This window comes from Manacus vitellinus, unplaced genomic scaffold, assembly GCF_001715985.3.
Source record: "Manacus vitellinus isolate BGI_N305 unplaced genomic scaffold, ASM171598v3 scaffold_1_pilon, whole genome shotgun sequence".
Lineage (NCBI taxonomy): Eukaryota > Metazoa > Chordata > Aves > Passeriformes > Pipridae > Manacus > Manacus vitellinus.
Genome location: NW_021939396.1, coordinates 42,668,772 through 42,696,622, shown reverse-complemented (window position 1 = coordinate 42,696,622; position 27,851 = coordinate 42,668,772). Strand labels below are relative to the sequence as shown.

Here is a 27,851-nt window from a genome sequence, read left to right as displayed (position 1 = left end):
GTAACTAAAAATAAATGTATTGACTGCGAATTTACCTTGGAGGTAAAAAAATATAATTAGCATAATTATCATAAAGCTTATATAAAGCTTAGAATCAAAAAAAGAAAAAAAAAGGAAAAATTCAGACATGGGGATGAAAGAAACAAGACACACTTAGTTCTCTAGTATTGCTAAGCTATCCCTCTTACATCATTTGAGTAAACACATGTTACCCAGGATTCCTCCTGCTCACATATTAAAGTATGAACATATTACAGAAAGAGGTATGATCCTTCTTCAGTTCTGCTGTTTGGTGCCAATGACAAAGAGATCCACAGTGATGTGACATCTTAAAGAAATAGGATTATTGCTTTTAAACAACCTTCCTTTGTTCAGGAGTGTGTCAGTATTATTTCTGCTCTAGCTGACTGTCAAGCACAGATCTCCCTGGATAGCAGACATCAAAAGGACCAGTCATATTAGCCAAAGTAATGATTTCCTGATGTTGATAGTTACCACAAAATACATTGTGAGAGTGCTCTGTTTTGGAAAAGTCAGTGCAACTTTGTGCTTCAAGGCTTATTAATTGTCAAGATTCTGAGGCAGGCAGCAAGTACCCCTTCTGTGGGACTGAAAGAGGTGTTTCAAGTTCCTGAACACTAATCAGTTTTTGAAATAAAGTTGCCAATATGTTATAATCTAAAGAAACTGGAAATGATACAACCAACCCCCCCATTATAATCAGTTGCAGCTCTTTACTATGGGATATTGAGCACCATAAACAGTAAGCAAAACAATCACATTTAGTAATTACAGTTATTTCTTGAAGAAAGAACTTAAAATTTAAAACCAAGAGAAAAGGCCTCCATCCACTATGACCTCTTCTTTATGCCCCTCTGAGAGTGGGTCCATCCATGGAGGGGGCCAAGATGCCCCCTAATTCTACTGTATGCCTTGTTTTATTCTACCATATATTACAAATGCAGTAGACATACGGGTTAAATAGTATAACAATTCTTCCTATTTGGTCCATCAAATAAAATGGTAACTCGCAGTACCCTAAGCTCTCTCAGCTACTCAGTTATTTGAAGATTTGGTTTTGGCCTTCATGGTAGACAAGCTTACAAACGACTGAATGGAGGAATTACAATGGGCTGTGTATAAGTATACTGGTTTTGGTTGTGATACAATTAATTTTCTTCATAGTAGCTTGTATGATGCTATGGTTTGGGTTTGTGCTGGAAACAATGTTGATAACGCAGGAATGTTAGCAGCATTTACACAGATCAAAGGCTTTTTCTGCACCTGAACCCACCAGTAAGCAGGCTGGATGGCACAAGGAGTTAGGAGGAGACAGAGTTTGGAGAGCTGCCCCTCAACTGACCAAAGGAATATTCCACAGCATATGCTCAGATGTGATGGAGCTTGGCTTTCAAGGAGATGACAGAACACCTGCCTGCCCATGGGCAGTGGTGAACAAATTCCTTGTTTTGCTTTGCTTGTCTGTGTGGCTTTTGTTTTTTTCTATTAAACTGTATTTATTTCAACCCATGAGTTTTTTCATTTTTACCCTTCTGCTTCTCCACACTATCCTGGCTCAGAGGAAGTGAGCAAGTGGCTGTGTGGGGCTCAGCTGCCTAGTGGGGTTAAACCACGACAATAAATTATTCATGCTGCTTACTTTCTGTCTTTTTAGAAAGTCTGGCAAGCATGCTGCTGGCCTGTACACAACAAAAATGACCACATTTCTGAGAGTAACAACTTCTAGAGTTCAATGTTTTCTTGGCAAAGATGGGTTGATGTGTGGCATAAGATTTTTAGATACGTGCAGACGAGAATCATCTTTGGCAAACAGGCATCCAGTGAGCAGAAGTGAATAACAGCTTTTACAGGTATTCCACCTGTGCTGGTGGGAAGAGTAGCTCTTGTAGTTCACAGTCACATTTGGAAGCATAAAGAGTGTCACAGTGTTCTAGAATCACCCAATAGTCTAGCAGACACAGATGGCCCATCTCTTTGAGGAATATAATGCTGCTGCCAAGAACTTTATGAAATTCCACTGATTATCCAATAAACATAATTCTCCTCTACAAATGATCAGGGAGTATATTGTGTTCACAGTACTTCGTGTGAGCTGAGTGGATCAGTGTATGGAAACAGACATCCTGCAGCAAGAGAATTGCAATGTCTTCATTTTGAAGAGACATGGCACTAACCTGAGAAGATAAATGGATCTTCAGATAACAGATACTTTTCTAAAGTCCTCATTTCTTAAAAAAATAAGGCATCCAGTAACAAGAAACTTTTCTTCAGCTCTGTAATTGCTCCTTTACAGCTCTTAGGTAAACTAATGAGGCCAACTCTGTAGTGAATTTGAACGAAAATGATCCTTTAGAAGAAACAGGGAATAGGAGTTACATGGGACAGTCCCTTGAAATGGATGAGAAATTAACATTTACTGAAATGAGGTTACTAAGGACACAAGTTTGCACGTACAACTCAACCATTAGCATTAGTCTTACTTCCTTGAATGAAGCATCAGTGGGCAGGACAGGTTTTTAACCATGACTGTACATGAGGCACTTTATAACATTAACTCTCTGGAATGTCAGAACAGGGCATGCTGACCCAACTCAGACAGTGCATAGTGCAACTTGAATTATGGAACTGGCATATAGATTCCTAGTGAACCCCAGAGGTTCTGAATGAATAAGATGGACCAAATTTCATGACTTATACGAAATTTATATACTCCATAATTACCATGCAGAATTTTGGAAAAACCTACTACGGCCACTCAGATTTATTTTAAAAATGTACTGATGTCTTTCAATTATGCCTGTGAGCCTTCCTCACCTCAAGTGAAAAAGAGCCACTGTATCACTTGGTACTTTGCCAAATAAAACCTGGTATGGAACCATTGGCATGTGGAGAAAAGTCGAGTGCAACCTCCTACCAAATATCAAAGTACTCGGTATTCTTGTTCTTTGGCAAAGTTATTCTTGGTGCTGACTCTTTGCATATTCAGCGATAGAAAGGAGAGAATACTTGTCGCTGTTTATTAGCAGTGTGCTATTGTTACTACTGCTCCACTTGATAATCCAAGGGTCAATTCTTTTCATTGCCTTTTATATTTCCATAAGTTCCCAATGAACATCACCGCATATTTTTGATGCCTAAGAAAATAAAACAAATCTTCTGAAAGATGTTATACAAAAATCATACATAATGTTTAAAAGAAAATATAATTTCAAGATTTGACTGATTCTTGGCAGTTTAAAAAATGATTTTTAAAGATGAAATTCCAGGAAAAACAACAGAATGTGCTGTAAAATTTCATAATATAATTAAATGTTAGCAAGAGGGTTTTCATTCTGTTAAAAAACTTTGGAGTTCTTTTGAAAAGGTGGCTACTTTCATGGGAAGATAGTGACCTCTGGAGCAGAAAGAAAGAAATAATGTGCAAAGAAGCCACTGAGGTTTCAGTCAGCAATTTGACAAAATCATAACTGAAACATGTAACAGAAGCTCTGCAAGCCTGGCAGTCACCTTTGTAAAGAAGGAGCCTGAGACAATGCTGACAGTGACTGCAATTTTCAATGTTTTTAATAGTATTGGGACACTCGGTTTGTAACAACTCTCAAATAGAGATATGCACGTCTGTTGTCTCTGCTTTTTAAAATATTACAAATACAAATAGATAAAATAATATAAAATCTTTATTATAACCTAGCACACCACTCCTTAAAATAGTTCTCTGGATATTAAAAAAGGGACTGAATATTAAATAATTGTTTTAACTGCAAAGAAAACTAAGTATCAGCTGCTTTTTTTAAGGCTGTGGGAGGAAAACCCAAATCTGAGTAACTAACTACATAAATTGTATTACAATAAAAGCCACAGATAATTTACTTGACAATTAGAAATTCTGTTGAAAGTAAATATATAAATAAGATAAACACAAATATATAAATAGTCATAAATAAATACATATAAATACAGTAACACCAAGTCTATCTTCTTATGATATGCAGAAAAAACTGCTCTGAAAAAAAAGGTATTTATTCAAAAGAGTCTTTAGAAAAAAATATTTTAAGTCTACTTACAGAGTTGTATTTTAGTACGTCTCAATATCTGAACTGCATATAATATATTTTAAGGCATTAACAAGAAAAAAGGATATAAAATTAAAAAGTTATCAACTTGATTTTTAATTAGTATTTCAAACATATCTCATAGCACTGATAGAACTGCGAGCTGTTTCATAGGTTAGAACTAATTCTTGATAATTCTCATACTATTTGTGTAATAGGCAATTAACTTTTTCATTTTAGAAGTGTTTTGACATGACTGTAGAGTTATCCAAATATGAATTGAAAATAACACAAATTAAAAGAGACAATATTATGAATCACCTAAAAAAAAAAAAGAGAGCATTTTAAACTGTAAATATCTTGAAGAAGATATAACACTCTAGAGTTATATAGAAAATATATAGAAAACATAATAATTATCACTAGCATTTGAACTTGAAGAAAAACATTATCCCTCCAGTTTCAGGAATCAGTTTTAAGTTACATGGAAATTTGCTTCACTTTGATTATTTAGACTAGTATAATCCACATTAGCATTTATTATCAAAAATAATACATTATTATCAATATTACAATCATTAAATACCATAAACAAATAAATTAGGAAAAATGTACGTTAGTACCTAAGAATAATCTTGCAAACTTTTTTTGACATCTCCATATTCTGAAACACAGATGTCTGTGAGAAATGTGAGCAGAATCTATGCAAATATCAGATATGTGCCTTCTATCTTTCCCATGAAAAATCCCCCATGAAGTCAACTTATAAAGTTAGAATTACATTCCATGTATGCTTAAGAGACATTTATTAAAGGCCAAGAGCATTACGCTCCCCGGATTCTGTCTGTATGTAGTGGTATGGGCACACAGTTCACAGTCTTTGCATATTAAATTTACAACAGACTTTGATACTTCCAAAAGACCGTTGTTTTCCGAAAGGTTATGCACCGGTGTAGTGGAAAGGTTCTAAAAGAAACATGCTCATATGATTCGTATGTACCTTTTCATACACCAGTAACATATCCTTCACAGTTTCGCCCTCTAGATTCAGCTTTTCTTCCAGCAGAGGGCTGTGTTTCTTCATGGAGTCTATATCCTCCCGAATCTCTCAGTTGGCTGTTTCTTAAGTATTTGGTTTTGTACCTGTGGCAGCTGACAGCTTTTACTCCAAGATATCTTGAACACGCATTTCATATTCCATTAAAAAGATAATTACCACAAAAACCGTGAGTTTCTGAATGACAACATAAATACCTAGTGAGATTAGGAAATATGTTATCAGAATGCTAAAACTGTGGACTACTTTGAAGGCCGAAAAAGGACATTGGTTACAAAAGGTCACCAAATATTGCATTAGGATTAGAACTGTTTTATAAACTCATTCTTAATTATCCTAGTATGTAAATCAAGTAAATGTTCAAAGCCAGGGGTGGTTTTGGTTTAAGAAGGAAATGAAAACATCTAGCCTTAAGGCATATCTAGAGGAGGCTATTATGACACAAGAACAGCTTTACCAAGCTTCCTAGCCTCCAGCTATGTTGATGTATGACATATGTTGATGCACAGGAAGCACAGGGCAAGTATAGATCCCACAACCTTTTAATAAGAAAACTGTTTTCAGTTCAGGGACACTTCATGAACTAAACGTGGTTTCAAAAAAGCTAAACTAAGGATACAAACTCAAAGCTAACAAACAAAACATACTCCTGTTGCCACAAAGAAGTATGTCAGTCTTAATTCAGTTTGCTGTATTTAATTTTCTGACTTTAGTATAAATTTCCAATGGGTCTTAATAAGAAAATATATCACTAGACCACTGGTTGCTGAATAACAACATATATTTTATCTTGCTTAGAAATAAAAACGCTTATTAGAGATGGTGTTATGCAGCAGTTGATGGAAAATTTATTGGTATGAACTAAGGAAAGTAAAGTAAAATTATCAGATGAGAAAAAAATCAGATAACATCTCAAGAGAAGTAAACTTGGCCATAATTTTGAGAGAGAGAAGCATATTTTTGCTGATGTAAAAAATACTTTACTTCTGAAAGTAGCTGTAGAATATTCAGTGAAGTTCCTCAACAGTTGATAAATTTTGCTATGTTAACAAGACATAAATCACAAATTTGCAAAATTGTAATTTTCTACTAAAAGTTAGAAAGACATTGCACAAACAAGTGGCTTGTCTGCATCGTACAAAATGATGTTGAACATCAAGATGAATAAAATGTGGTTTACACTGAACATTTGTTCTACTTCAGAGAAGGTAATTGCTGAAGATAGGTTACATCACTGTAATTACCTGAGTGTGCTACAGGACACAGATACAGCAGGAGTCAGTAACAATGGAAATCAAGGTAAGTCTGAAGAAATAACAGGATTCAGTGTCTACTCTGAATAGGTCACGCAAACTCTTAATTAATCTCCTGGGTTTGTAATACTTAGATTAGGGATAATTATAATATCCCTGAGGGTCTTTTCTCTTTATCCTCAAATCCACGTTAGCATATTTTTTGTCTTATGAATAATACTATGAAATGTTATAATCCTGAAAATTACAAATTTACTCCAAGGACATGACACCATACTGACATAGCCCACTGATAAATCAAGGGAGAAAAAAACTGGTCAATTTTCACAGCCGAATTTCATGCTGCTTTATTTTGCTTTAAAAAAAAATTAAAAATAATACTGTATCATTGCTTATATTAACAGAACTGAAAATGTGCTAATTATATTCTACTATTCTAAACTTTTGATATTTATAGAAAATGCTAAACAGTAAAGAAACAGAAATGCATAGCAACACAGAAAGATTATTTACAACTGCATTCACTGTAGGTAGGAACATCAAAAGTAAAAAGTAACACCTCTGCAGCAAAAATCCTGAGCTACAGTGCTGAAGAATGAAGATTATATTATTAACCTTCTCTTACTGCATTTCTTTACTTCTGTAAAACTGACCTTTCAGTTGCCACAGGATTTGCTCCTGAAAGCATTTTCTATCCTGTCAATGATTTTTAGTTCTGATACTATATCCAATGTCCTCCTCTCTTTTTAAGGCATCTTAAATTGTTCTTATGAGGCAATTGCTTTTAAGAAAAGCAATCTCTGCAAACTAGTAGCACCTTAACACAGGTTTCTAATTTCCAAGTCAAGAGTTAGCCATTGGCTAAAACAAACAAACAAACAAACAAACAAATATTTTTTTCATATATAGTTAAGGATGAGCACTATCTGACATTTCACCTTTATGGACAGGGGGAGGAAGCATTTGGGGCTGTCTTGCCTTCATTATACACTGATCTTCACTTAATGTTTACCCCTCAGTAAACACAGCTACGGAGACTCTTGCACTGTTACCACACTCTGGACTGTGAGATATTTGTCAAAAACCTCAGGGTGATATGCATCAGAATATGCACTAGAGTACAATCGTGATTTTATATTTGGGAACTTACTGTGATAAATTACACTGCTCTTCTACAAGCCTAAGTTCAGAGAGCACCTGTTTTTGCCCATGAGCCAGAACACAAACAGCAAAGAACACAAACAGCAAACTGCTAAGTAGCTCCTTTCTCCCTCCCCACCCCTTTTTTTTCTTTAATTCTATTGTGTGGATGCCTGTTCATCATAAGAGGTAATAGTAAACATCCCCAAAATCTGGGATTTCAAGGATACTTATCAATGGTTATGTCCATTTCTATTAAATAAATGAGTACTTTGTTCAAATTTATCATGGCTTAATTTTTCTCAAAAGAAATTATTTATTTATTTCTGGTTAACTCTGTAATGCAATTCAAATGCATTTTTTTAGAATTATGTTTTGGTTTCTCATTTCTTGCCCCAAACATAGTATTTATTATCATCTTAAGTGTCTTCCTTACACTTACATTATTTCTCAGAAATCCCTTTTTTTTTCCAGATATTTATTCAAGTATACAAAATTCAGAAGAGTAAATATTGTACTCCTATTACAGCAAACACAAGTGTAGTCATATCATAATTTTTACTCTTGGTAATGAATTGACTGAAAAATAACAAATATTCTTAGTTTCAATACTAATACCTTTTTGCACATTTGTGAGGAGTTGCTGAAGCCTCCAAAGTGACATACAATCAATTTTCATACCAAGCTTTTTCTTTCACCATTTCATCAACTCCAAAGCTTTTTCTCCCTCCTCACGATCAGCCTCCAGCTGCTTAATTAGCTCAGTAACTTCCAATAGCAAAGCTTCTGTTTCATGCTTCAAAGTTAACGTCTTTGCCATCTTTAAAAATACATTAAAAATCTTTTTTATGAAAGCTTAATCATATGCTCTTTAGTCGAACTACATTCTCAACATCAAGTTGGCCTGTTCATAGCAAGCACAACTGGCTAAATTTCTGTCCTTAAAAATACATTATAATTGTTCCTTACGAAGGCTTAAACACACACTCTTAATTCCAGCTTCTTTCTCAGAATAAAGCTAGCCTCTTCACCTCTATCAAGGCAAGCACAACTGGTTACAAACATAACTTACAGTTATGTTACCTTTCAGTAGCATTTTCCTCCAGCTTATTTCCAGGGCAAAATGCACATGGCACAAAATTTTCATCTTTGTCTCTTTGCTTGGGTAAGTAATCATCCAAATAACAGTGCAAGTTCCTAATTGTCTCAGTTTTTTCAAGAATACTTATTTAATTTCAATTACTTCACTAAAGTCTTTGGAGGCCTAAGAATATTCAGTATAATATTTCAACAGCACTGTTTTGCTTGTGATAAATAAAATCATCATTCCATTCTGTGAAATATGGCCATCAAAAAAGCCTAGGGTTTTTTTTGGTTTTGGGTGGGTTTTTTTGTTTGTTGGTTTGGTTTTTTGTTCGTTTTGTTTTGTTTTGTTGGGTTTTTTTGATAAAAGATTCTTTCAGGTCATCATCCATTGTCCTGATCTATAAAACATGGGAGTTATATCAGCTAGAGTCCAAGACATTTCTGGTTTGATTCCACAGTTAATAATTCCCTAAATTATTTTGATTAAAAACTGCAAGCATTGAAAACGAGGAAAACGATTTAAAATCTGGAATGAAATTTTGGCCTCACTACTGTCAAGAAAAATTTTATCACACAATTTACTGCAGATGGGATTGCCTCAGGCTAGTAGCAACACTTAAAAGGTTGCACACTGCTTTAAAAAAAATGCACATAATCTCTTTAATATTTAAAACTTAATTAAAAAATGTATATTCTGACTAAAGACACAAACTGTATAAAACAGAATTCTATGTTGGGGTTATGCTACAAATACCCCGTAACAGCAATGCAGTTATTTATTTTACAGAAAATAAATGAAAAAAAATAATTCTAGAATTTTCAACAACCAACATAACTAGTTTAGCTGGTTCGAATCCCGGATGGGTTTAAAATAAAGTATGGATCTAAATACAGAAACGTAAATTATCTTCTTGCAAATAGGAAGACTTAATAATACTTAATATATCATTTAAAATGTATGTGTCTTTCAGCTTGACAGATGATACACACAGATTTCAAAGGATACTCACATCATTTACATAAGACATGGAGCAGGGAACAAGCGACCACTATTACAAATGCAAAGCACATATTAAAAGAGGATAAGTAACTTTTATCATACAGCTGAGTATTATGAAATATTTTTACCTTCATAAGTTACATCAGCTTCTTTAAAATCCAGCTTAGTGGATAATGATGACCAGATATCTTCAACAGAGTCAGCACTGAACTGTTTTGTTATCCTGTGGGTAAAAACCCCATCACAAAAAAATTTAGACTGAATTTAAATTAGCTTTGTTAAATAAACATTACTTTCACTAAGTCAAAATTTCCTTTCTTAAATCTTAGACATTTAGATGCTGGTTAATTAAATGGAATAATTGCAAGTCTTACGAAAGAATTATTAATATCACAATTCTCATACAGATGCATTTCATATTTCTTTACAGAAATACAAGAAACAGATTTCTTTACATTTTGTACTTACACAGATCTTCAGTTTTTGTCCTCATACCAAGAATTTGCCAAAGAGAAACTGTTGTAGAAAAGCTGTAATTCTTTCCAAGTTCTAAACATGCAGGAGCAATATGTGCTGTACTTTTCAGACTCTTCTAAGCAGCAGAAGCATCTAATGCTTTATCTGTTCAGAAACAGATACCTTGCACAGCACATCAGATATAGTTTTAGTTTTATCAGTTTAAGGAAAGTCATCAGTTTAGGGTCAACAATAAAGAAAGAAGATTTTTTTAGATATATGAAAAAAATACAGTCAAGGCATAAGGCTTAAATAGGATTTGAACAGATAAGCATTTGAAATCTGAGAGACCCAAAAGCAGAGAAGAGAAGGGTTTTGTTGAAATGAGATCAGGACAAAATTAATCTGCAAGTGAGAAGGGGAAAGAAGTAGCACAAGAAATCAAAGAAGAACACAAGCAAATCATATCTCTCATGAAAACTTAAGGGGATCATTAGCCTATTGGAGCTGAAAACAAGGGAAGGAAAGATAACTACCACCCTCTTATGTCCACATGTGCAGCTCAAAGGGCACATGCAGGTCCTTCATATGCAGCTAAGATGAAATGGAACCCGTGGTCACAGTGTTACATCACACATACAAGCATAACTTGAACACACCTATATTTGAAAGAACTCCACTTGGAGGAACGCCACAAAATAGTCCATTTGCCATGAAGAAACAACAGTCAATAAGTCTATGCCAAAACCAGACCAAGAGAAATACTATTGAAGTCTTCCTAGATCAACACAAAATACATCAAAAGTACAGGGAAGAGGAAAAAAAGAAAATCTGAGCAGTAATGGAAAATAGGAAGCATTGGACAGGAAAACTGGGACCTGAAGAGATATCAAATTAGATACAGAAGCAGGAGTTTGATAAACAGGAATTGGATAAGTAGAAAAACACAGAATAAATGAATAGGTGTATCTTACATGAAGTAAAAGTATGCAGGGAAATACAGGATTTGTTGAGCAAAACAGGACAACAAGCTCAGTGCATGAGGTACAAAGATTAAAAGAGGAGTTTGAAGAGGAGAATCTAACTAGAACTATGCCATAAAGTACCCTGTATCAAGAAAAATTAAAATCACAGACTCAGACTTATTTTGTGTGCTTTCTGAGAACCTGGCTTTTAAATATACTTACATTGTATTGTATTGTATTGTATTGTATCCTAGGCTTAGGAAAAAAAAAAGTAAAATTTAGAAAAAACCTGCATGAGTTTAGTTTTAAAATTACATTTTAAATTTGCATTTTTAAATTAATTTTAATTTTATAATGTTTATAAACTCTGTATATATTCTAGATACCTGCAGTATCTAGAAAAAAAAGCCCAAATCTTCAACTTTCTATTTTTCATTTAGGATCTATGTTCTATTTTGATTTTAACAAGCATCCTCTCTCGCTCGCTAACTTTAAAGACACATAGTTATAAACACTGGAGTATTATTCAAGGGAATTTCATCACTCAAATGCAAAAAAGTTTTTTGAACTAACCATAAATAGCTAGCAAACTACCCTGAAAACACAAAAATTATGCATTTAATAGTGGTATGAAGTATAGGAAAATCAGGAAAGAAAAAGATTTTAAAATCTTGGGGTTTTTCCCCATCTTATTACAGCATGTGATGAAGAAATGGCCATTTCATTCAAACTTTTTTCCTACTCCCTTTCTTAATTACTTATCTCCCTTTGTTTTGCCAAGCTGAAATGAGGGTAAATTGATGTCACCATCCAAAGGCCTTAGACTATTTTGAATCTTTGTATATTTAGTAACAAGAACATAGAAAAGATGCGGAAAATATGCACGAGACTTACAGAAACAAGCTAACATTAAAATTAATAAACATCTGGACATGTCAATGCTTATCCAATTCATGTACATTGATGACAAAAATATGACATTGAAATAATTTCACTGTTTTCAGATTATAGTAAATAAAGGTGAATGAGGCAATATAAATTTTCAAACCAAATTAATGTCTATACTGTAAATTAAGATGTGACTGTAGTTCATGTACCTTGGATTCTTCTAACATCTCTGTTGCAGCTGCAGAAATTTCCCTGCAGAGTATTTAACAGCATTTGTGGAATACTAATCTAAGACAGCTTTCCTGATGCGCTGCTATGATGACATTACTGCCAGTATTGCAGATAAATTATTTAAATATAACTTGTCTGTGCGGGCAGCTATCAGATCTTCTTGCTGCAGTGTAGACATATGCAAAATTTATTAACATTTGGAAAACACTTTTCCAGTAAAAGTGAATTATTTAACTTATACTAATCATGTTCTCAGAGGAGCTAATGGGAAGCTTCTACAATGATATATATAGGGCTGTTTCTTCACCTACCTACCCATTTTTTTAACTTGCCTTTATTCTTGCTTCTATTAACTTGTGCGAATCTGTATAGACTAAGAAAACATCATGTACTGCTAGAGAAAGAACCACAACATTTTCATGTCTTTCCATATTAAAGAAACTTTTCAATCAAGGAGTTGTTAAGTACTGCTCATGAAAAAACATTTCTTGCTGTAAATGACAGAAAATGGCACACAGCTCCATTTGACTATCTACTCAAGATTAGTAACCAAAACTATTTTGCAGATGATCTCACTGTGTCAGTTTGACTCTGAATCATCATACACGAATATATTAATCTTTATGATGCATGATATTACATTATGATATTGTGCTATATTAATTGTAATAAGATAGTTCCATTTGCCAATACTTTTAAGTACATTAAAAACATCTCATGATCAGTAAATTACATTCTGGGGCACTATTTTGGGGAGTACATAAGACATGAAGCTAAAAATTTTATAAAAATCAACATAGTAACCATAATTAACTATATATGTTCCTATGAAGAGAAAAAGGAATTGGCCATTTTCAACCATAAATGTACCTGTTGAAAGCATTTTTTCTCCTTTAATTCTAACTCTTGAATTTGATGCATAATTTTGTTAATACAGGCTGATGGAGTATTTACAAAAGCACAGCTATGTCACCTTGTGGTGATCCACTTGTTCTTGTCTGGAGAAAGAAAGAGAACACAGAAGGTTCCTAAACATGCAGGCTGATATCAGATTTTCTCATACCTGGTTTTCTTCCTTTAATTTGCAAATTTGTTAGCTTTGGTCTTGAAATTGTCTACCAGAGAATGTAACAGCTACATCTATTACTACGCACACAATTTGCTCAAAAACTTATCCTTTTTTAATACAATCTCAAACACAAGTAAGAAGATGAAAAAATGCTTGAGGAATATGAAGGAATATTTTCAAAGACATGAGATACGATAAAGAGAGCTTGGGTCAAAATACAATTTACTACAACTAATTTTACATAATTAGTCCCAAATGAATCCATTTTTATGATTTTACATTAGTCCTCAGCAAGGATGCTGTTCTAACAAAAAAAATATCACAACCCAAAAAGGCAAAGGCGACAGCTACTATAGAAACACCCAGAGCAGAATCGAAAAGGTCACAAGGCCTTAGAGATAAGCTTAGACTACTCTTATGTACACAATACTTAGTTCCAGCAAATGTTTGCTTCAACCTTATGAAGGGGTGAAGTTCAGGAACAGTAATTCCCGTGATGGGAATTTAAAGCTACATGACATAAATGAACTGTTTTACGAGAACATGCGGATTTCACAATTATGTTTTCTTTAAACTCTGTTAGCCTTATAACTACATAAATAAATGGTTCTGTGTCACACTACTGAATGTTAACTATTGAATTAATACACAGAACAGGAATCTGATTGCAGAGGTGTCAGGAACAAGAACAAGATACTGAAACCTAGCAGTAGAGCTATTAAAAATCTAAGAAGCTGTCCTACAAACATGAAATGTTAACCTAATTAAGTTTGGGGGGATACAATGCTTCAATGTGCCTTGGAGATGAACCAAAAATAACAATAATAGGGATTAAACAGCAAAAGAGAACCAGATAACCTTCATATATGTGGGTTTTGGGGGGTTGTTTTTGTTTGGTTTGTTTTTTTTAAGAATAATCTCTGTGTTTTAACTGAAGTGTCAGCTTAAAACATTAAAAGTTTTTATGTTACATAAGGCTCTTTTAACTTAACTTTATCGTAAACAGCCTTACTGGAATAGAACAGGTGGTTTGCAATATTTTGTTTGAAAAGACAGCCCACTAAAATGGATAACAAAACCTACTTCATAGAATCTTGTTCTGCCTATTTAGAGAGCCAGAAACCTTCACAGGATGCCTCCACAGCACAGTCCTAACAAAGCATTTATAGACTTCATATCTTTCTTATACTCTGAAGCCCAACACAGAAGTTCAGATTTTAAGACCAAAATAAATTTCATTTAGTTGCTTCTACTGTTATGTAATTATATTTATTCTGTTTACATCACTAATGAGACTAACAATACAACCATTTTAAAAAGAAAGAAAATTTTTGAGAGCCTTTAATTAAAAAACATTATTCTTTTACTGCTTTGGTCTTCCTGGTAAATGCAAGAATTTTACATGCAAGTCTTCTAATCCTTTTATAAAAGCAAGCTAGAAATATAAAGTGGAATACATCAGTGATATGTAACAGAGGTATTTTTAAAGGTTAGCAAATCCATTTTCATTTGTCCTTCTAAGGGAAAAGCAGCAACTAAACAATTGATGTCACTGCAAATCACAGACTGGATCCTATTTAAGTAATAAAATTACAGTTAAAAAGCAAATAAAAATAAAAACAATGCAATGTCAACCTATGTGACCTGGCTTTTTAAATTATACATGTTATTTAGGATCCTATGATGACAGTTGTAACCAACAGTGACTGGAAAAACATGAAAACAAAATGGATAACATATGAGATGAATTTTAATTAAGAAACTGTTGGTGGAAGGGAGATCCACAAACTTGTAGTCTGAAACATTGTCATCTCACTGGACAGGAGACATGTAAGAGTGGAAAAAAAATCCACTTATTTCCATGTAAACATATAACTGAGATTTACTACAATAAAAACTCCCAAGATTATTTATTCGTAATTTGCATAATTCAGAAAATAACACTGGATGAAGGCTGGGTAGTTAAGTCTCAGGACCACAAACTGAGGTAATTTACCAGAATACTCTATCACCCTTCCAGGTGGACTGCTTCTGGATGGTGCAACTGGCATATTAGAGGTCCCCAGTAAATTGTGGTTTCCAACTGTTGCCAACCCACAAAAACTAACTAGTAAAAAAGAATCCCCTCCCCCCATACCTATATTATGGTCTTCATCAACATAAAATACTGAAAACAAATATCAGACAGTTTATAGATTTTAGCATTTCATATTTTTGCAAGTAGTACTATGAAAAAAAAAAAATATATATATATATTCCAGACTCTCTGAAAGGGAAAATAGTTGCTTAAGGGTCCAACTGGATGGACAGTCAGAGAAAAAAAAAGAGCAAGATCAAAATATGCACTTCACATTTTCCACACCTCAATTTATTGGTCGACCAAAGTCAAACTCAAGTCTGTTCCAAAGAAATGTTAGAAGAATGTAAGAGTACCGAGCTTGCCAAAAGAAATGCTGAATCCATGTCTGATCTCTTACATGCACTTCCATGTACTGCAATGCAGACAGAATTGTTGTTCTGTTACCATAACAAACTAACTGACTTGGAAACTCTCAGCAATACCAAGAAAGCCTTTCAAACTAAATTTGTGGAAAAGGTATTTTTTAATTAAATTTATAATACGTATAACAAAGTTTAGAGTCACCATATTTTCATCTATGCAATTCTCCTCAGGAAATATATGGGAAATGCATTATATGAATCATTCTTGCATGTCATTTGCACATTAATGCTTTTTTTTCAAGTTTGGTGGCTTTTTAAACTCTATGAAACAATTATTTTCAATGGTAGGATTCACTGTTGTTGAAAGAAATACGTCGATTTGGCAAGCAGGAATTTTCTGCTGACATCATCTGTGACAGGATGTCAGCTTCTTGGACTCTGCAAAATGAAATTGTAATCTCCTAAAGGCTCATCCTGACAGATGGACCAACAAAGCTCCAACAAGGAATACAAAAGAATGTGAAACTCTTAGTAAGTAAAAAAAAAACCCAAAAAACCAAACCAGAAGTATTGACAGAATAGCTCTAGAGAAATGAAGAAAGATGAGAAAAATACTACATAATAAAGGATGAAATCCAGAAGAAAAGTTTAAGAAACAGTTTCAATTTGCTGTTGCTTGTATAGCCAGTAACATATTCAGATCAAGGTACAGACTATTATCTGATATGCTAGCATGTGTTAAGAAAAAGGTGAGAACATCACTAGTCTTTGAAGCAATCAGTTACACAACACAATAATGCATTCCCCTGCACATAATAACCCACTTAAAAAAAAATAGTGGACAAATATACAGTTGATGACAAAAGAATCATTTCAATCTGAGGAATAAAAAAAAAGTTAGTAAGCACATAGTTCATTTAGTATCTGTTGACAATCTTAGCCTCAATGCATACAAATATTCACAGAATCACAGAATATGCTGAGTTGGAAGGATTATTGCTCTTAGCCCTGCACAGGATAACCCCAAGAGTCACACCATGTGCCTGAGAGCTGAGAGCATATTGCACTATTTATGATCACAGCTGTAGCCATAAAAATAAAAATAAATTAAAAAATTATATTGCCTTACACAGAAAAAATAAGCCAAATCCAGTGAGATAGCACTCACAATTCTGTAATTTATACCTCTGACCATAGGAAAGTGTTATTCTGCGCTAACTGCTTTACAGAATTCAAACTAACCAACATTCTGACAAAAATAACCAGTACATTAGTCATATTAGTACAGTATAATTCCTAAAAGTCATTCTGTGTAACTCCATAAAGAAGAAGAAAAAAAATACTGTGAATCTTTCATCAGAGATGCATGTTTATATATTTATCAAAATATATGTACCTTATATATTATTAAATATGAATATAACTAAAGTAAACACATACAACATTTTAATTACCCTCTTGATACTTTATTATGAAAGAAATAATTTGTCAGCTGCTAAAAATAGATTTCTAATACCAACATCTCAAACAGAAGGATGAGAAACTAACATAATTTTTGTTAAAAAAAATCCTTGATAATATTTTTTCCATTAAAGAAACCAGAATTCAGATATTAGTACTTCTATCCACCTAACATAAGCTAATGTTACTATTTCTCATCATAAATGCCAATTCTCAGGCAGAGACTTGGGATATTCCTAAATATGCTTCATAAAAAGCTTATTCTGTAAGAACCTTTTTCACACCAACTCCCATACTTACCTCTTCACCAAAAGTCTAATTCCCCATGAAGTAAACTAAGTGCAAATTGAGATTATCTACCTCATAAGAACAATAGATATGGTCAAATATTTTTTTTAAATATTCTCATCAATCTCAGCTCCACTGTGACTATGGTATTTGTGTCAGAATTTTTCCTCCTTCCACAAAATGCAGTCAGTCTAAATAAAAATTATAACCTAGTCATAGTTAAAAGAAGCTAACATCCCAAGAACAATCTTCTCTTTATCATTTCCTGACCTCCTAATGTTCCCTTTCTGAAAATACAGCATTTTATCATGTGATTTTAGGTTCCTAGAATTTCTTGTGCAATTTCTGCCTGTCCTCAAGTGATGCAGTGAATCATTTTAAACAGCCCAGGTTTACTTCAGAATACACAGAAAGGGATTGATATCCCTGAAATTATTTCCCCAAACTACATTTCGTGCAGATATTCTAATATAGTACTTGGTGTTGTTTAAATAGTAATTTTAAGGATTAAAAATCTGTTATAGTGATAGTCTGGCCTCCCACTTGAAAACAAGGTTTCATGTAGAATTTTACAGGGTTTAATATAAACCACCAACTCTAACAGAACTATAAGAATTGCTACCAAAATCAGCAAAAGACAGGAAAAAGTCCTTAGGTTCTTTGTTGTGCTTTATTCTTATCACGGGAACAAGATCCCAAGAACTAGTTCCTTATACCAGCCACTTTAATCTTTAAGAAGGCAATGAAGATCCAATAATGTACTCTCACAAACTTCTAATGATATTCAAAACTAAAAATATTATAGTTGAGCTCTAACTGCTATCATATAAATACTTAAAATAGGTCCGTATCAAAATCAATTTGATTTTTTTTCAATATTCCACTATTCTTGTGGTTCTTTCCAGCTTGACAGTCTGCACCTCAGTAAACTTAATCCCTATTTTTTTTCCATACACCTTAGTGCAACTCTGAACTCCAAACAAACCAACCAACCCACATACAATTACACAGGATAAAAGTCAAGGACACAGGAAATTTTTAATATATAAGGCAATTAAATCCAGGTATTCTGTGCCATAGTCATGAATGATTCACTTGGTCTTTCTCTCTACATATTCTTGAGTTCCACCTTTCTGACATGAATCAGAAAAGATGAATTATACTTCTACCAACTTGTATTGAGAAAATAAATACCTTAAGACTAACAGCACATTCTGTGACATGAGTTCATAAAAAACGTAACTATCTCTGACTAAAGATGCTACTTAATTTTCTGTTTCAGTGTCCCTCCTCACACATTCCAAGGCCAGAAACCAGACAACTGTTCTCTTTCTCACTCCTGAGGGGCCAAAGAGACCTCACAGTAGCAGGAGCAATCTCCCTGATCATGCAGAAAAATTTAATCTAATTGTCAGATATTAGCATCCAAGCTGCTATTACCACAAGAATCATCCAAATATATTTTAAAGATTATTAGTAGCAATGTTCATGCTACTAAGCATGTTAGTTATTTGATCTATCCCCTTACACATAATTAAAATATCATGTAGTATAGCACAATATTTTTGAAAAGGTTATTAAATCTTAAATCTAACATCTTCTATTCTGTTGTATATGTCTAAATGAAATACAGTGAATTTTTGTTACCATAGTAACCACAGAACTGAAGAAATTTAGTTTTGGCATAATTGCTGCATATGTTCATACAAATCACATCTCTTATTCTGAGCATTAGAAATGAAGACAGTTCTTAACTCCATTTTTTAAAAATAGAGTAATGAAGAAACAAAAAAAGAGCTCAAGTATTTATAGACATAACACAACATATTCTTGTTTAATTCACTCATTCGCTTTTCTTTTATAATTACAGTATATTTTCTTGCATTCTATTAAACCATTAGTTAAGTACTGTTTAAGTTATCTTTTTATATTGATAATTAAGCCAGTTCTGTTGTTATCATTACATTCAAATTATTATTTTAGAATAATAAATATATTATTAGTCAAACATTCAGAAACAGCTAAAGAAACTTCAACAAAAATAAACACAGTCAACAGCCTGGGACACATTTTGGTTTTATCATTTGCAATGAGGTTCACATTGAATAAAGACAAATTTATTTGTGTCTTTAGTTTCAAGAAAGAGTGGAAAAGGAAAAAGCACTCTAGGCATGCTGAAACTCAGTCTTACAACAGCACAATTTTCTCAGCAGCATTACAAAATATGTATTCAGCAGGAACAAACTAACCAAATTCAACCAGCCCATGAATTATCTACAAATTCCTCTCCACTTCCTTATCAGATCCCAGAATGAATCTTAAACGTCTCAAAAAAATCCCAAATCCAAAACAAACCCACAACCCCATGGGATAGAACAACAGTAGGACAATGGGATTCCTATGCTTTTACTTCAACACTAGAATTCTTTCATCCTTTCCCTTCTCTAGCTTTGTTTGCTCAATAATTTAGTACTGATTGTATTGTTTCAGAGTTACCTTATACTTATCAAGTTTATTATCATCAGAACGTTTCATTTTAATATTCAGAAATACAAACAGGCATTCAGAAAGAGTTTGGTAATACAGAACACATAAGCAGACAAATACATCATAGTTAAAATCAACACAGATCATCTCTGATTGAAAGCTTTAAGTCTTGGAAACTTAAGTTCTTTCTTAAGCTGTGATACACTGAACAAAAACCCACAATCATCCAATACACTGCAACAAAGAAATGCAAAGGAGAAGTCCAAGAATTTGTTTAGCACACAGTATCATGCTTCTAACTTGAAATACCCACAATATAGTTTTCAGTTTACCTTATCTCCTCAGACTGTCCTGGCATGAATAGATCATCAAAGTATTAATGAACCTGTGGAACTGAGCCACACAAATTTTGAAGTATATAACAGGTTCTCAAAAAAATTATAATAAAACAAGAAAAATGGACTAATGAAATTTCATAGTAATCACTATTTTTAAAGAGATGGTCTCACTGATGTTGCAAATAACAGAGAAACAACACTAAAAACACTTTATAGCATTCCCATGATCATTAGAATCAGTGAAGTCTGGTTTTCCATTGGTATATGTGCAACATTCCCTCACAGAAGCCCAGTTCCCTTCTGTGTCACTGAGTCTGACCAATCTATCTTCCTTTGATATTCTCTTCTGGGCATGTTGCATGGGACTGTTTTGGAGCTTGACTGGCTATCCAAGACATGTTTCAACCAGTCAGCTGACTGGTACCCTACAGAATATGTAAATGGCTAATTTATAACTTCTTTCTTTCAGATAAGGAAATAATTTTGGTCTGCCAATTTTCATGAAACTTGGAAGAACTTAACATCTTTGAGGCTCCTAGCCATCTGTCAAATCTGGAATAGACAAAAGCTACTGGAGTACAGGCACTGGCAGACCATATACATTGACAGCATATACTTTGTTTTCTTTAATACACAAAACCCCCCACCTCCCTACTTGGAGGGTCCCTACAGTGACTGCCTTCATTTACTTCATAATCTTTCTATCAAACTGTGTTTTGTAGGGTTCTTAAACTTCACTATTTTATAAGTAAAACATATACAGGTGAAAAAGAGAAAGAGGAGATCTTGTACATACATACTAAAGAACAATACAGAAAAAAGACAAAAACAAGTCAGAGAACAGAATATGAAGGTGCTGGTAATAGTAAAGAAAAGCAGGTGGGATAGTGCATTCAAGGAATTAAAGGTGCTTGCAAGTAAAGTTAGAAAACACATATTACACAGTAGGGAAAAGGACTAAGTAAAAAAAATACAAAGGTGACAAAGTAAATGTGAGCTAAATGAAAAAAAAAAAGAGAGAAACTGACAAAGTGACAATCCACATAAAAATGACAAAGGATCTGAAACGAAAAAAAGAAATTGATTATTTAATTAAGTTTTCAGAAAGTTCCATGATAGAGTAGAAGGGGTCCAACTAGGTCGAGAAATTATTTTCTCTTTAATGATGACAGAAACATAGAAGGAGGTGAAAACAGATTCTATTTGCAAAATAATGCCTCAATGAATTGGAAGATCCAAGGCAATTTCAACTAAATCTAAACCATTTCTGACAGATATATTCAAATCTGTTTTAAAATCTTTTAGTCACAGTTTCTACAAGATGTCTAGGCAAAATTAAATCAAACTTAACCATCTTTGTCATTAGTTAGCTATGTTAATGTATAATATAATCTCCTTGTCACATCTATCTGGACCCAGAAAATAACAGATTGCATTCATCTTGTAAACAACTCCCCAAGCATTTGAGAACTGCTATCTCTTTCCTTCTCTACACTAAACAGACAAAATTCTTCTAATTTTTTGCACACACCCCCTCCTGTCCCAGAGATTATACTTTCCAACTGTTTTGCTACTCTCTTCCTCCAAGTTTTCCCCAGCTGGTCCAGGTCTTTCCAGATATATACCCTAAGGTGGTCACAGCCTTCCAGTTGATGCCTCACCTAGGAAGAGTGGACAATTCTTCTGGTTTCATATCCTCATAAAGCTCTTGCTTCTATCACAACAGCATGACACTGGTTTCCATGTTTAGCACTGCAACCTACAGAACTTTAGGTACCTTATCTAGCATTTTTTCTTGTCCTCTGTACATAATATTTCTGCTCATGGATAGTACTTTGTACTTGTTCTTCCTGATTTGTATCCTGTTCTCTGACTTCTCAAGATCATTTCAAATCCCAAACGATCCTGTCCTCCAGAAAGCTTGCAGCCCCCCTCTATCAAGACATTGTGTCCATATTGAGAAAGAATGATGTAGTTAAGTCAGTATTATTCCATTGTTCCATTGTTGTCATGATAATACATGGTTTTGTCACTTCTATACTCTTTTGAAGGAAAAAAAAAGGAGAAATAAACATTTTAAAATGCCTATCTATATCTATTTGATTTCCCATTTAAGCTGCATGTATTTTATTACTTTATGTTTCAGAGGGACTTGAAGTTAAATAGTAATTTTATCCATTATGTATATTATATAAATAGTTTAGTTGCAAAGATTGGAGAAACAAACTGAGTCGAAAATTTGGCAGGATCATGCAATTGATTTAAAATAAAAAAGGGAACACAACACACCACTAAATAACATGAAATTGCATCTGTATATTTTCTAGTTTGAAGAGAAGATCCTGCCACATTCCAAATCAAGTGCTGAGTAACTATAACTATAAACACCTTCTTGTTCAGTTGGAGTAAGATGCATTTTGTGGCACTGCTTAGATCTTAGCCACTAATTAATTCTTTATGCTATATAGAAATCTTGTTTAAAAAGAAAATCAACAGAAAAATATTTTTAATTTGTACAGTCTCAGGCTCCTTTCTTTAAGGATTCAACATTAAAGGAAAGACTAAATTACACAACTGAATATAGCTACATTAAGAGTACATTCTTGTATCTGTCACACCATACAACCTTTAGAAAATGACAGCTTTGGGACAAAGCGCTGCATGACAGGAAAATAAAATAAAATAATAAAAAAGAAGAGGAAGAAAAAAAGACTAAAAAAGTAGAAAAGTAGTGATAGATAAAAAACCAACAATATCCCCAAACTAACTGGAGGTGCTGCTCACTCAAACAAATTCTTTCTCACCATCTGTCTTCCAAAGTGAGACATCCTAAACTATAAAAATTTTTCTCTAGGAAATGTAATCATTACCTTTACTTGGTGTTTGTGTCCCGTAATTTAGCAATTCAAATCAAATTTTCAAACAAAACTAAAAACACACAGCGAAATGAACACATAAGTAAATTTCTAAGCTTTATATGAGATTTTGCTACATACTTGAGCAAAAAGAATGCAAGAAAGACTTTTTCTATATTTACTTTGTCTCTAAATTTCTTCTTTACCATAGATTTGTTCTCAAATACATAATAGTTCACACTATGTACACAGTTAAAGGTCATATAAACATCCAGGTTCTGCTAGAGAAAGAGTTTTAACTTTTTATCCATAGGGACAGGCTGGCACAATCTTTAGTGCCTTTAATCTCCTTGATGGGAGTGATCCACCAGGCCAGGGCAAAGCCCTTTTAGATGCATATGGTTAGCCTACAAGCTGAAATAAAATTCTAATATCACCCTTCGAAAGGGGACACCTACCCTAATTCTGTCTTCACTTCAACAATTTCAGACCTACTTGTCCTATTACACAAAATATCAACGCTGAACCAATCATCTAGAGTGCAGTTACTGCTACCATGTCATCATTTAACTCAGTCTAAAAGCTTTTTACAAAAAGGCTTACAAAAGGCTATCTATACCGCTGACCATCATATCTACATCTTAATACTGGATCTTAAAGCCAGGAAAACTCTAATCTCACACAGGTTGTATGCTCTGAAAAGATGAGAGCATTTCCAAAAATTGAGAGCCCCACAATAGGGAAGCAGGCTTAGGAGATACATGTATCATTTTTGCACATGATAGTGGCGCAGTCTCACTAGAGACAGCCATACTGCAACTCTATGAGGAATATTCTGAGAGGACTACAAATCAAGCACCTCCAAACCCTTAGTAAATCTTTCGATTCCCAAAAGCATATGCAAAAAAAAAAAAAGGGATCTCATTGTGTTAAAAAACATATTCAGTTTTCCAGTCAGGGCAATTTGAAAGAACATGACCAGTCCCAAAATGATCACATACTGGATTTTCATTTGGAGTCACGACCAGCCCCTCAACTTTCAATATACATCTCAATATGATCAATACAGGAAAACAAGAAGGGATTTCTACTCAGGGTGCCACGGTCCGAGGGGGGAATGGGGCCGTGACATAGCACGGATGGGTTCGGGAGACAAGGCAGAGTGCAGATGAAATGCTTTATTGAGGTGTGCACAAGATTTTTTATCAGTTCAGGTGGGGAAAGGGCCAGAACATGGGGTGGAGCATGAGACAGACAAATGGGGGAACAAATCAGGATAGGGGCACAGGCAAAAGGGGGAGGAACGTGGAAGGGGCGAATAGTAGCTGTCTCCTCTCTCCAGCTTCTTCAGCCAATCGGAGAGGGGAGCGGGGAAGCAGGGAGCAGGCAAACTCCTGGCAAGTCCAGGCAAGTCCAGACTGTGCACTGTGTAGTGTGAATACAATGAAACCACATAATAACAGTAAACTCCATATAATAAAGTCCTGTCAATTGCTGTATGTCTTTCTCCACACCTGGAACCTCTCCCATCCTGAATCTTGCTCCTTCACATCAGGATATGTTCTGCTGAAGCACAACAGTGAAGATTCCAGGTGCTGCTTCCATGAGCCAATCCCTGAGAATGTTCAAGGCAAGGCTGGATGGGGCTCTGAGCAACATGTTCTAGTGGAAAGTGTCCCTGACCATGGCAGGGGCTATGGAACTACATGATCTTTAAGGCCCAACCCAAACCGTTCTATGATCCCCGAGGGAAACTCAGAACCTACTCTGTACCCAACTTCTGCCAAATCACTGCTTTCCAACTTGCAGTGCTTGCACAGCCAATGCCCTGAAATCATATCCATTTTACACGTTTCCAGTTATAACTTTGCTGCTGAGGTTGACTGTGCAATGAAATCTTGTAACAGTCAACAGTGCTCCATGGTCCAAATTTGGGAACTACTGTCTCAAAGAAAAAAACCCATCTTGGTCTATTCTTTCCTATACACTTTGTTAGCTACTAATAAACCTGGGTCAGTTCCCATGGTTGCTGCCAGTACTGATTATTAAATTCCAGTCCCAGAAATTCTTGCATGATGTGAAAAGACTTTTCACGCAAATTTAAGTAGAGATTAGGACTCACTGAGGGCTCAAATAGCACTCAATTAAATCTGGTTCCCTCATGAGCAGTATGTGCTCAGCCTTCTATATTTCTCCTTCACTTTAAAGGTAAGAGGTAAAAAATTGAGTTAGAGGAATAGGCAAAGTGTGCCCCACTTGTATTTACTCCTAGATTTCCCTTGATTTCTCTTTCAATACTTTGTACCACATCTGGAAAAAAAAAAAAAAAAAAAAAAAGATAAATTTAGGAGACAGTCCAAAAATCAAAAAATCACTTTCTCCTGCATTCTGTATCTTTTTCATCACTTCTTTGAGTAGTCTTTATGTGAATTCTACTATGTTTGACTTCAGTTAATGTGTTTTTAATGAGAAAAAAAAAGAGAGGTGATGAGTCTTTACTTTACCTGACTTTACTTCCTCAATATAATCTTGGTGAAGACAAGATATGGAACTTCTAAAGTAATCACATAAAAGCAGTGGGTTCAGAAGTCTCCAGGTTATTAAATCTATAGCAGACAAAGACTAACATTCTGTTGTCCTGATAATGTCCAGGTTACCGCTGAAATATTGGAGTAACAGATGGTTCACAAACCTGAAGGAATATTGTCCAGTTTCTATGTACTACTATCATGCCCATTTAAGTATCAAAAGGATAAAACATTTCAGATGTGTTATTAGAACTAAAACTATTTTAAGTCAAAGTGTATCAAGCTACAAAGCAAGTCTAAGAGCTATTGGTCCAGGTGTTACAAAAGTATCTGGAAGAATGGCAATGTCAGCTACACATTTTCACTATTCTGAGAGGTTCCATTAGCAGCACGTGCCAGTACTACCATTAATCCCTTCTAATATATTGTAGGTTCAGCATTTTTAGCAAGTATCATTGAACAAAGGAACCTGTAAAACAGACATTGACTTCAAATCCAGTTCTACCACTGATGTTTTCCATACCTGGTAAATAGAGGGGCAACTTCTATTTACAACGTTCCTCATGGCAAATAGAGGGGCAACTTGAAAAGCAGTCAAAACTACACTTATCTCTCCAATAATGTTGAATTGAGACAGATATCTCAAAAGGAAAAAAAAAAACTTTTAAAGAGAACCAAAAAATAACCTTCAGTACCCAAGAAAGATGTACACCAGCAGTTATCAGGAGAAAAAGTACCACATTCTGATATTTTACAGGCTTTGAAATCACAATTTTAACCTTTACCAAGACTGAAGAAAGGAAATAGGTAAAGGTGATAGATACTGCATTTTTACTTTTCCTGGCTAAACTGAGGACTTCAGATCCCCAAGCTGTTGCACATATTTCTCATATTTTCATTTATCACTTCTTATTTTGGAATACATAGCTTTCATTTTCCAAGGGGAAAGGAAAACACTTGAAGCAATAGAAGTCACTCTTTTGAGTCAAAAATATATGACAAGTTTCACCATTACTGTGCTTGATCTTGTGGAGTAGTTATTGATCTTACTAACAATTGTGAAACAAAGAACATGTTGTCTAACCTTCTGACACCTATCATAAGAGTACTGTGGTCATTCTTATTTGCAGATTTCTCAAACAAATTAAGGAAAAAATCATTTAGATAGTTGCCAGTTATCAGTTGATACTTTTGAAAAATTTAGATGTCGTTAGTAAAAACTAGATTTATCCTGAATTTGAGTGTCTTTGTAGTTAGCTGCATAATTTATTTATAAAAGGGAACAAAGTTGCAAGAGTGCATTAATATATTCATTAATCTCATAAAAAACATTGTCTGGTGCCTTTTGTTTTTCTTAGAATAACATTAAGATTACTCTTACAGTTAAACATTAAAAGTTAGGATTTAAAAATTGTTGAAAACAAGGACTAAGTACATCATGTTTTAATTATGTATAGGTATGTTAAGAAAAATTTTGAAGATTTATAATTATGGAATTATAAGCATAAAAAAACCTCCATGTAGATGCTCAACTCCTAGTTAGCGTTTTACCAACTATTTCCAGTGAACATCTCTTTACACCTTTCTTATAACCTTTCATCCTCATTAACTAGTCGACTAAGACTTTGACAGAATTAGGAAAATCCTGCAGATGTACTATATGTTTTGTGAATTTTTCACAGATTTCTTTTATAATCCAGGGAATATAAAATTAAACAATAGAGAACATTGCATATTATAAACATCATATTATAAAATATAGATTATTTTACTCTCCTGTAGTCTTCTTCCACTGTCCAAATCTGCTTTTTTTCCTTTGTTATTCTCAGTAATATCTATGCTAGATCAATCCATAAAGGAAGTGCAGATGGTCTGCATGGTGTGTGTTGCAGAATAGGAAGATTTGGAAATGTGGGACCAATTATGCCTTTTTTCCAGTCTACACACACTGCATACACTGCAAACAGAAGCTGCAAGAAGCCAAGCACTGAATGCTGAATTGTGATGCTAAATTTAGGGTCCACTTCCTTAATCTTCCCCTCTGCGACACAACTGAGAAATCTGTATGTGAATGAAAAAAAAAAACCTACAAAAGCAAACATAGCATTATGTATCTTCTCCACTAATGGAGGAGACAAAAGAACAAATATTGGAGAGATGTAAGTCACATCAGAAGCAGCAACAGGCCAGCATCCATAGCAGTATTTCTATGCCTAACTGCTAACTAGGAACTT

The 27,851-nt window shown here is 34.1% G+C and overlaps 1 protein-coding gene across 1 annotated transcript in view; it reads right to left on the bottom strand.

The window, feature by feature from the left end:
- The window catches only part of CCDC178 (coiled-coil domain containing 178), a 175,719-nt gene that overhangs the window by 133,240 nt on the left and 14,628 nt on the right, over positions 1-27,851 (bottom strand). The window contains 7 exon segments of the mRNA XM_029959377.1: positions 3,028-3,155; positions 5,074-5,198; positions 5,201-5,249; positions 5,290-5,327; positions 8,142-8,343; positions 9,751-9,832; positions 13,009-13,147. Coding sequence (XP_029815237.1) covers positions 3,028-3,155; positions 5,074-5,198; positions 5,201-5,249; positions 5,290-5,327; positions 8,142-8,343; positions 9,751-9,832; positions 13,009-13,147 — 763 coding nt within the window.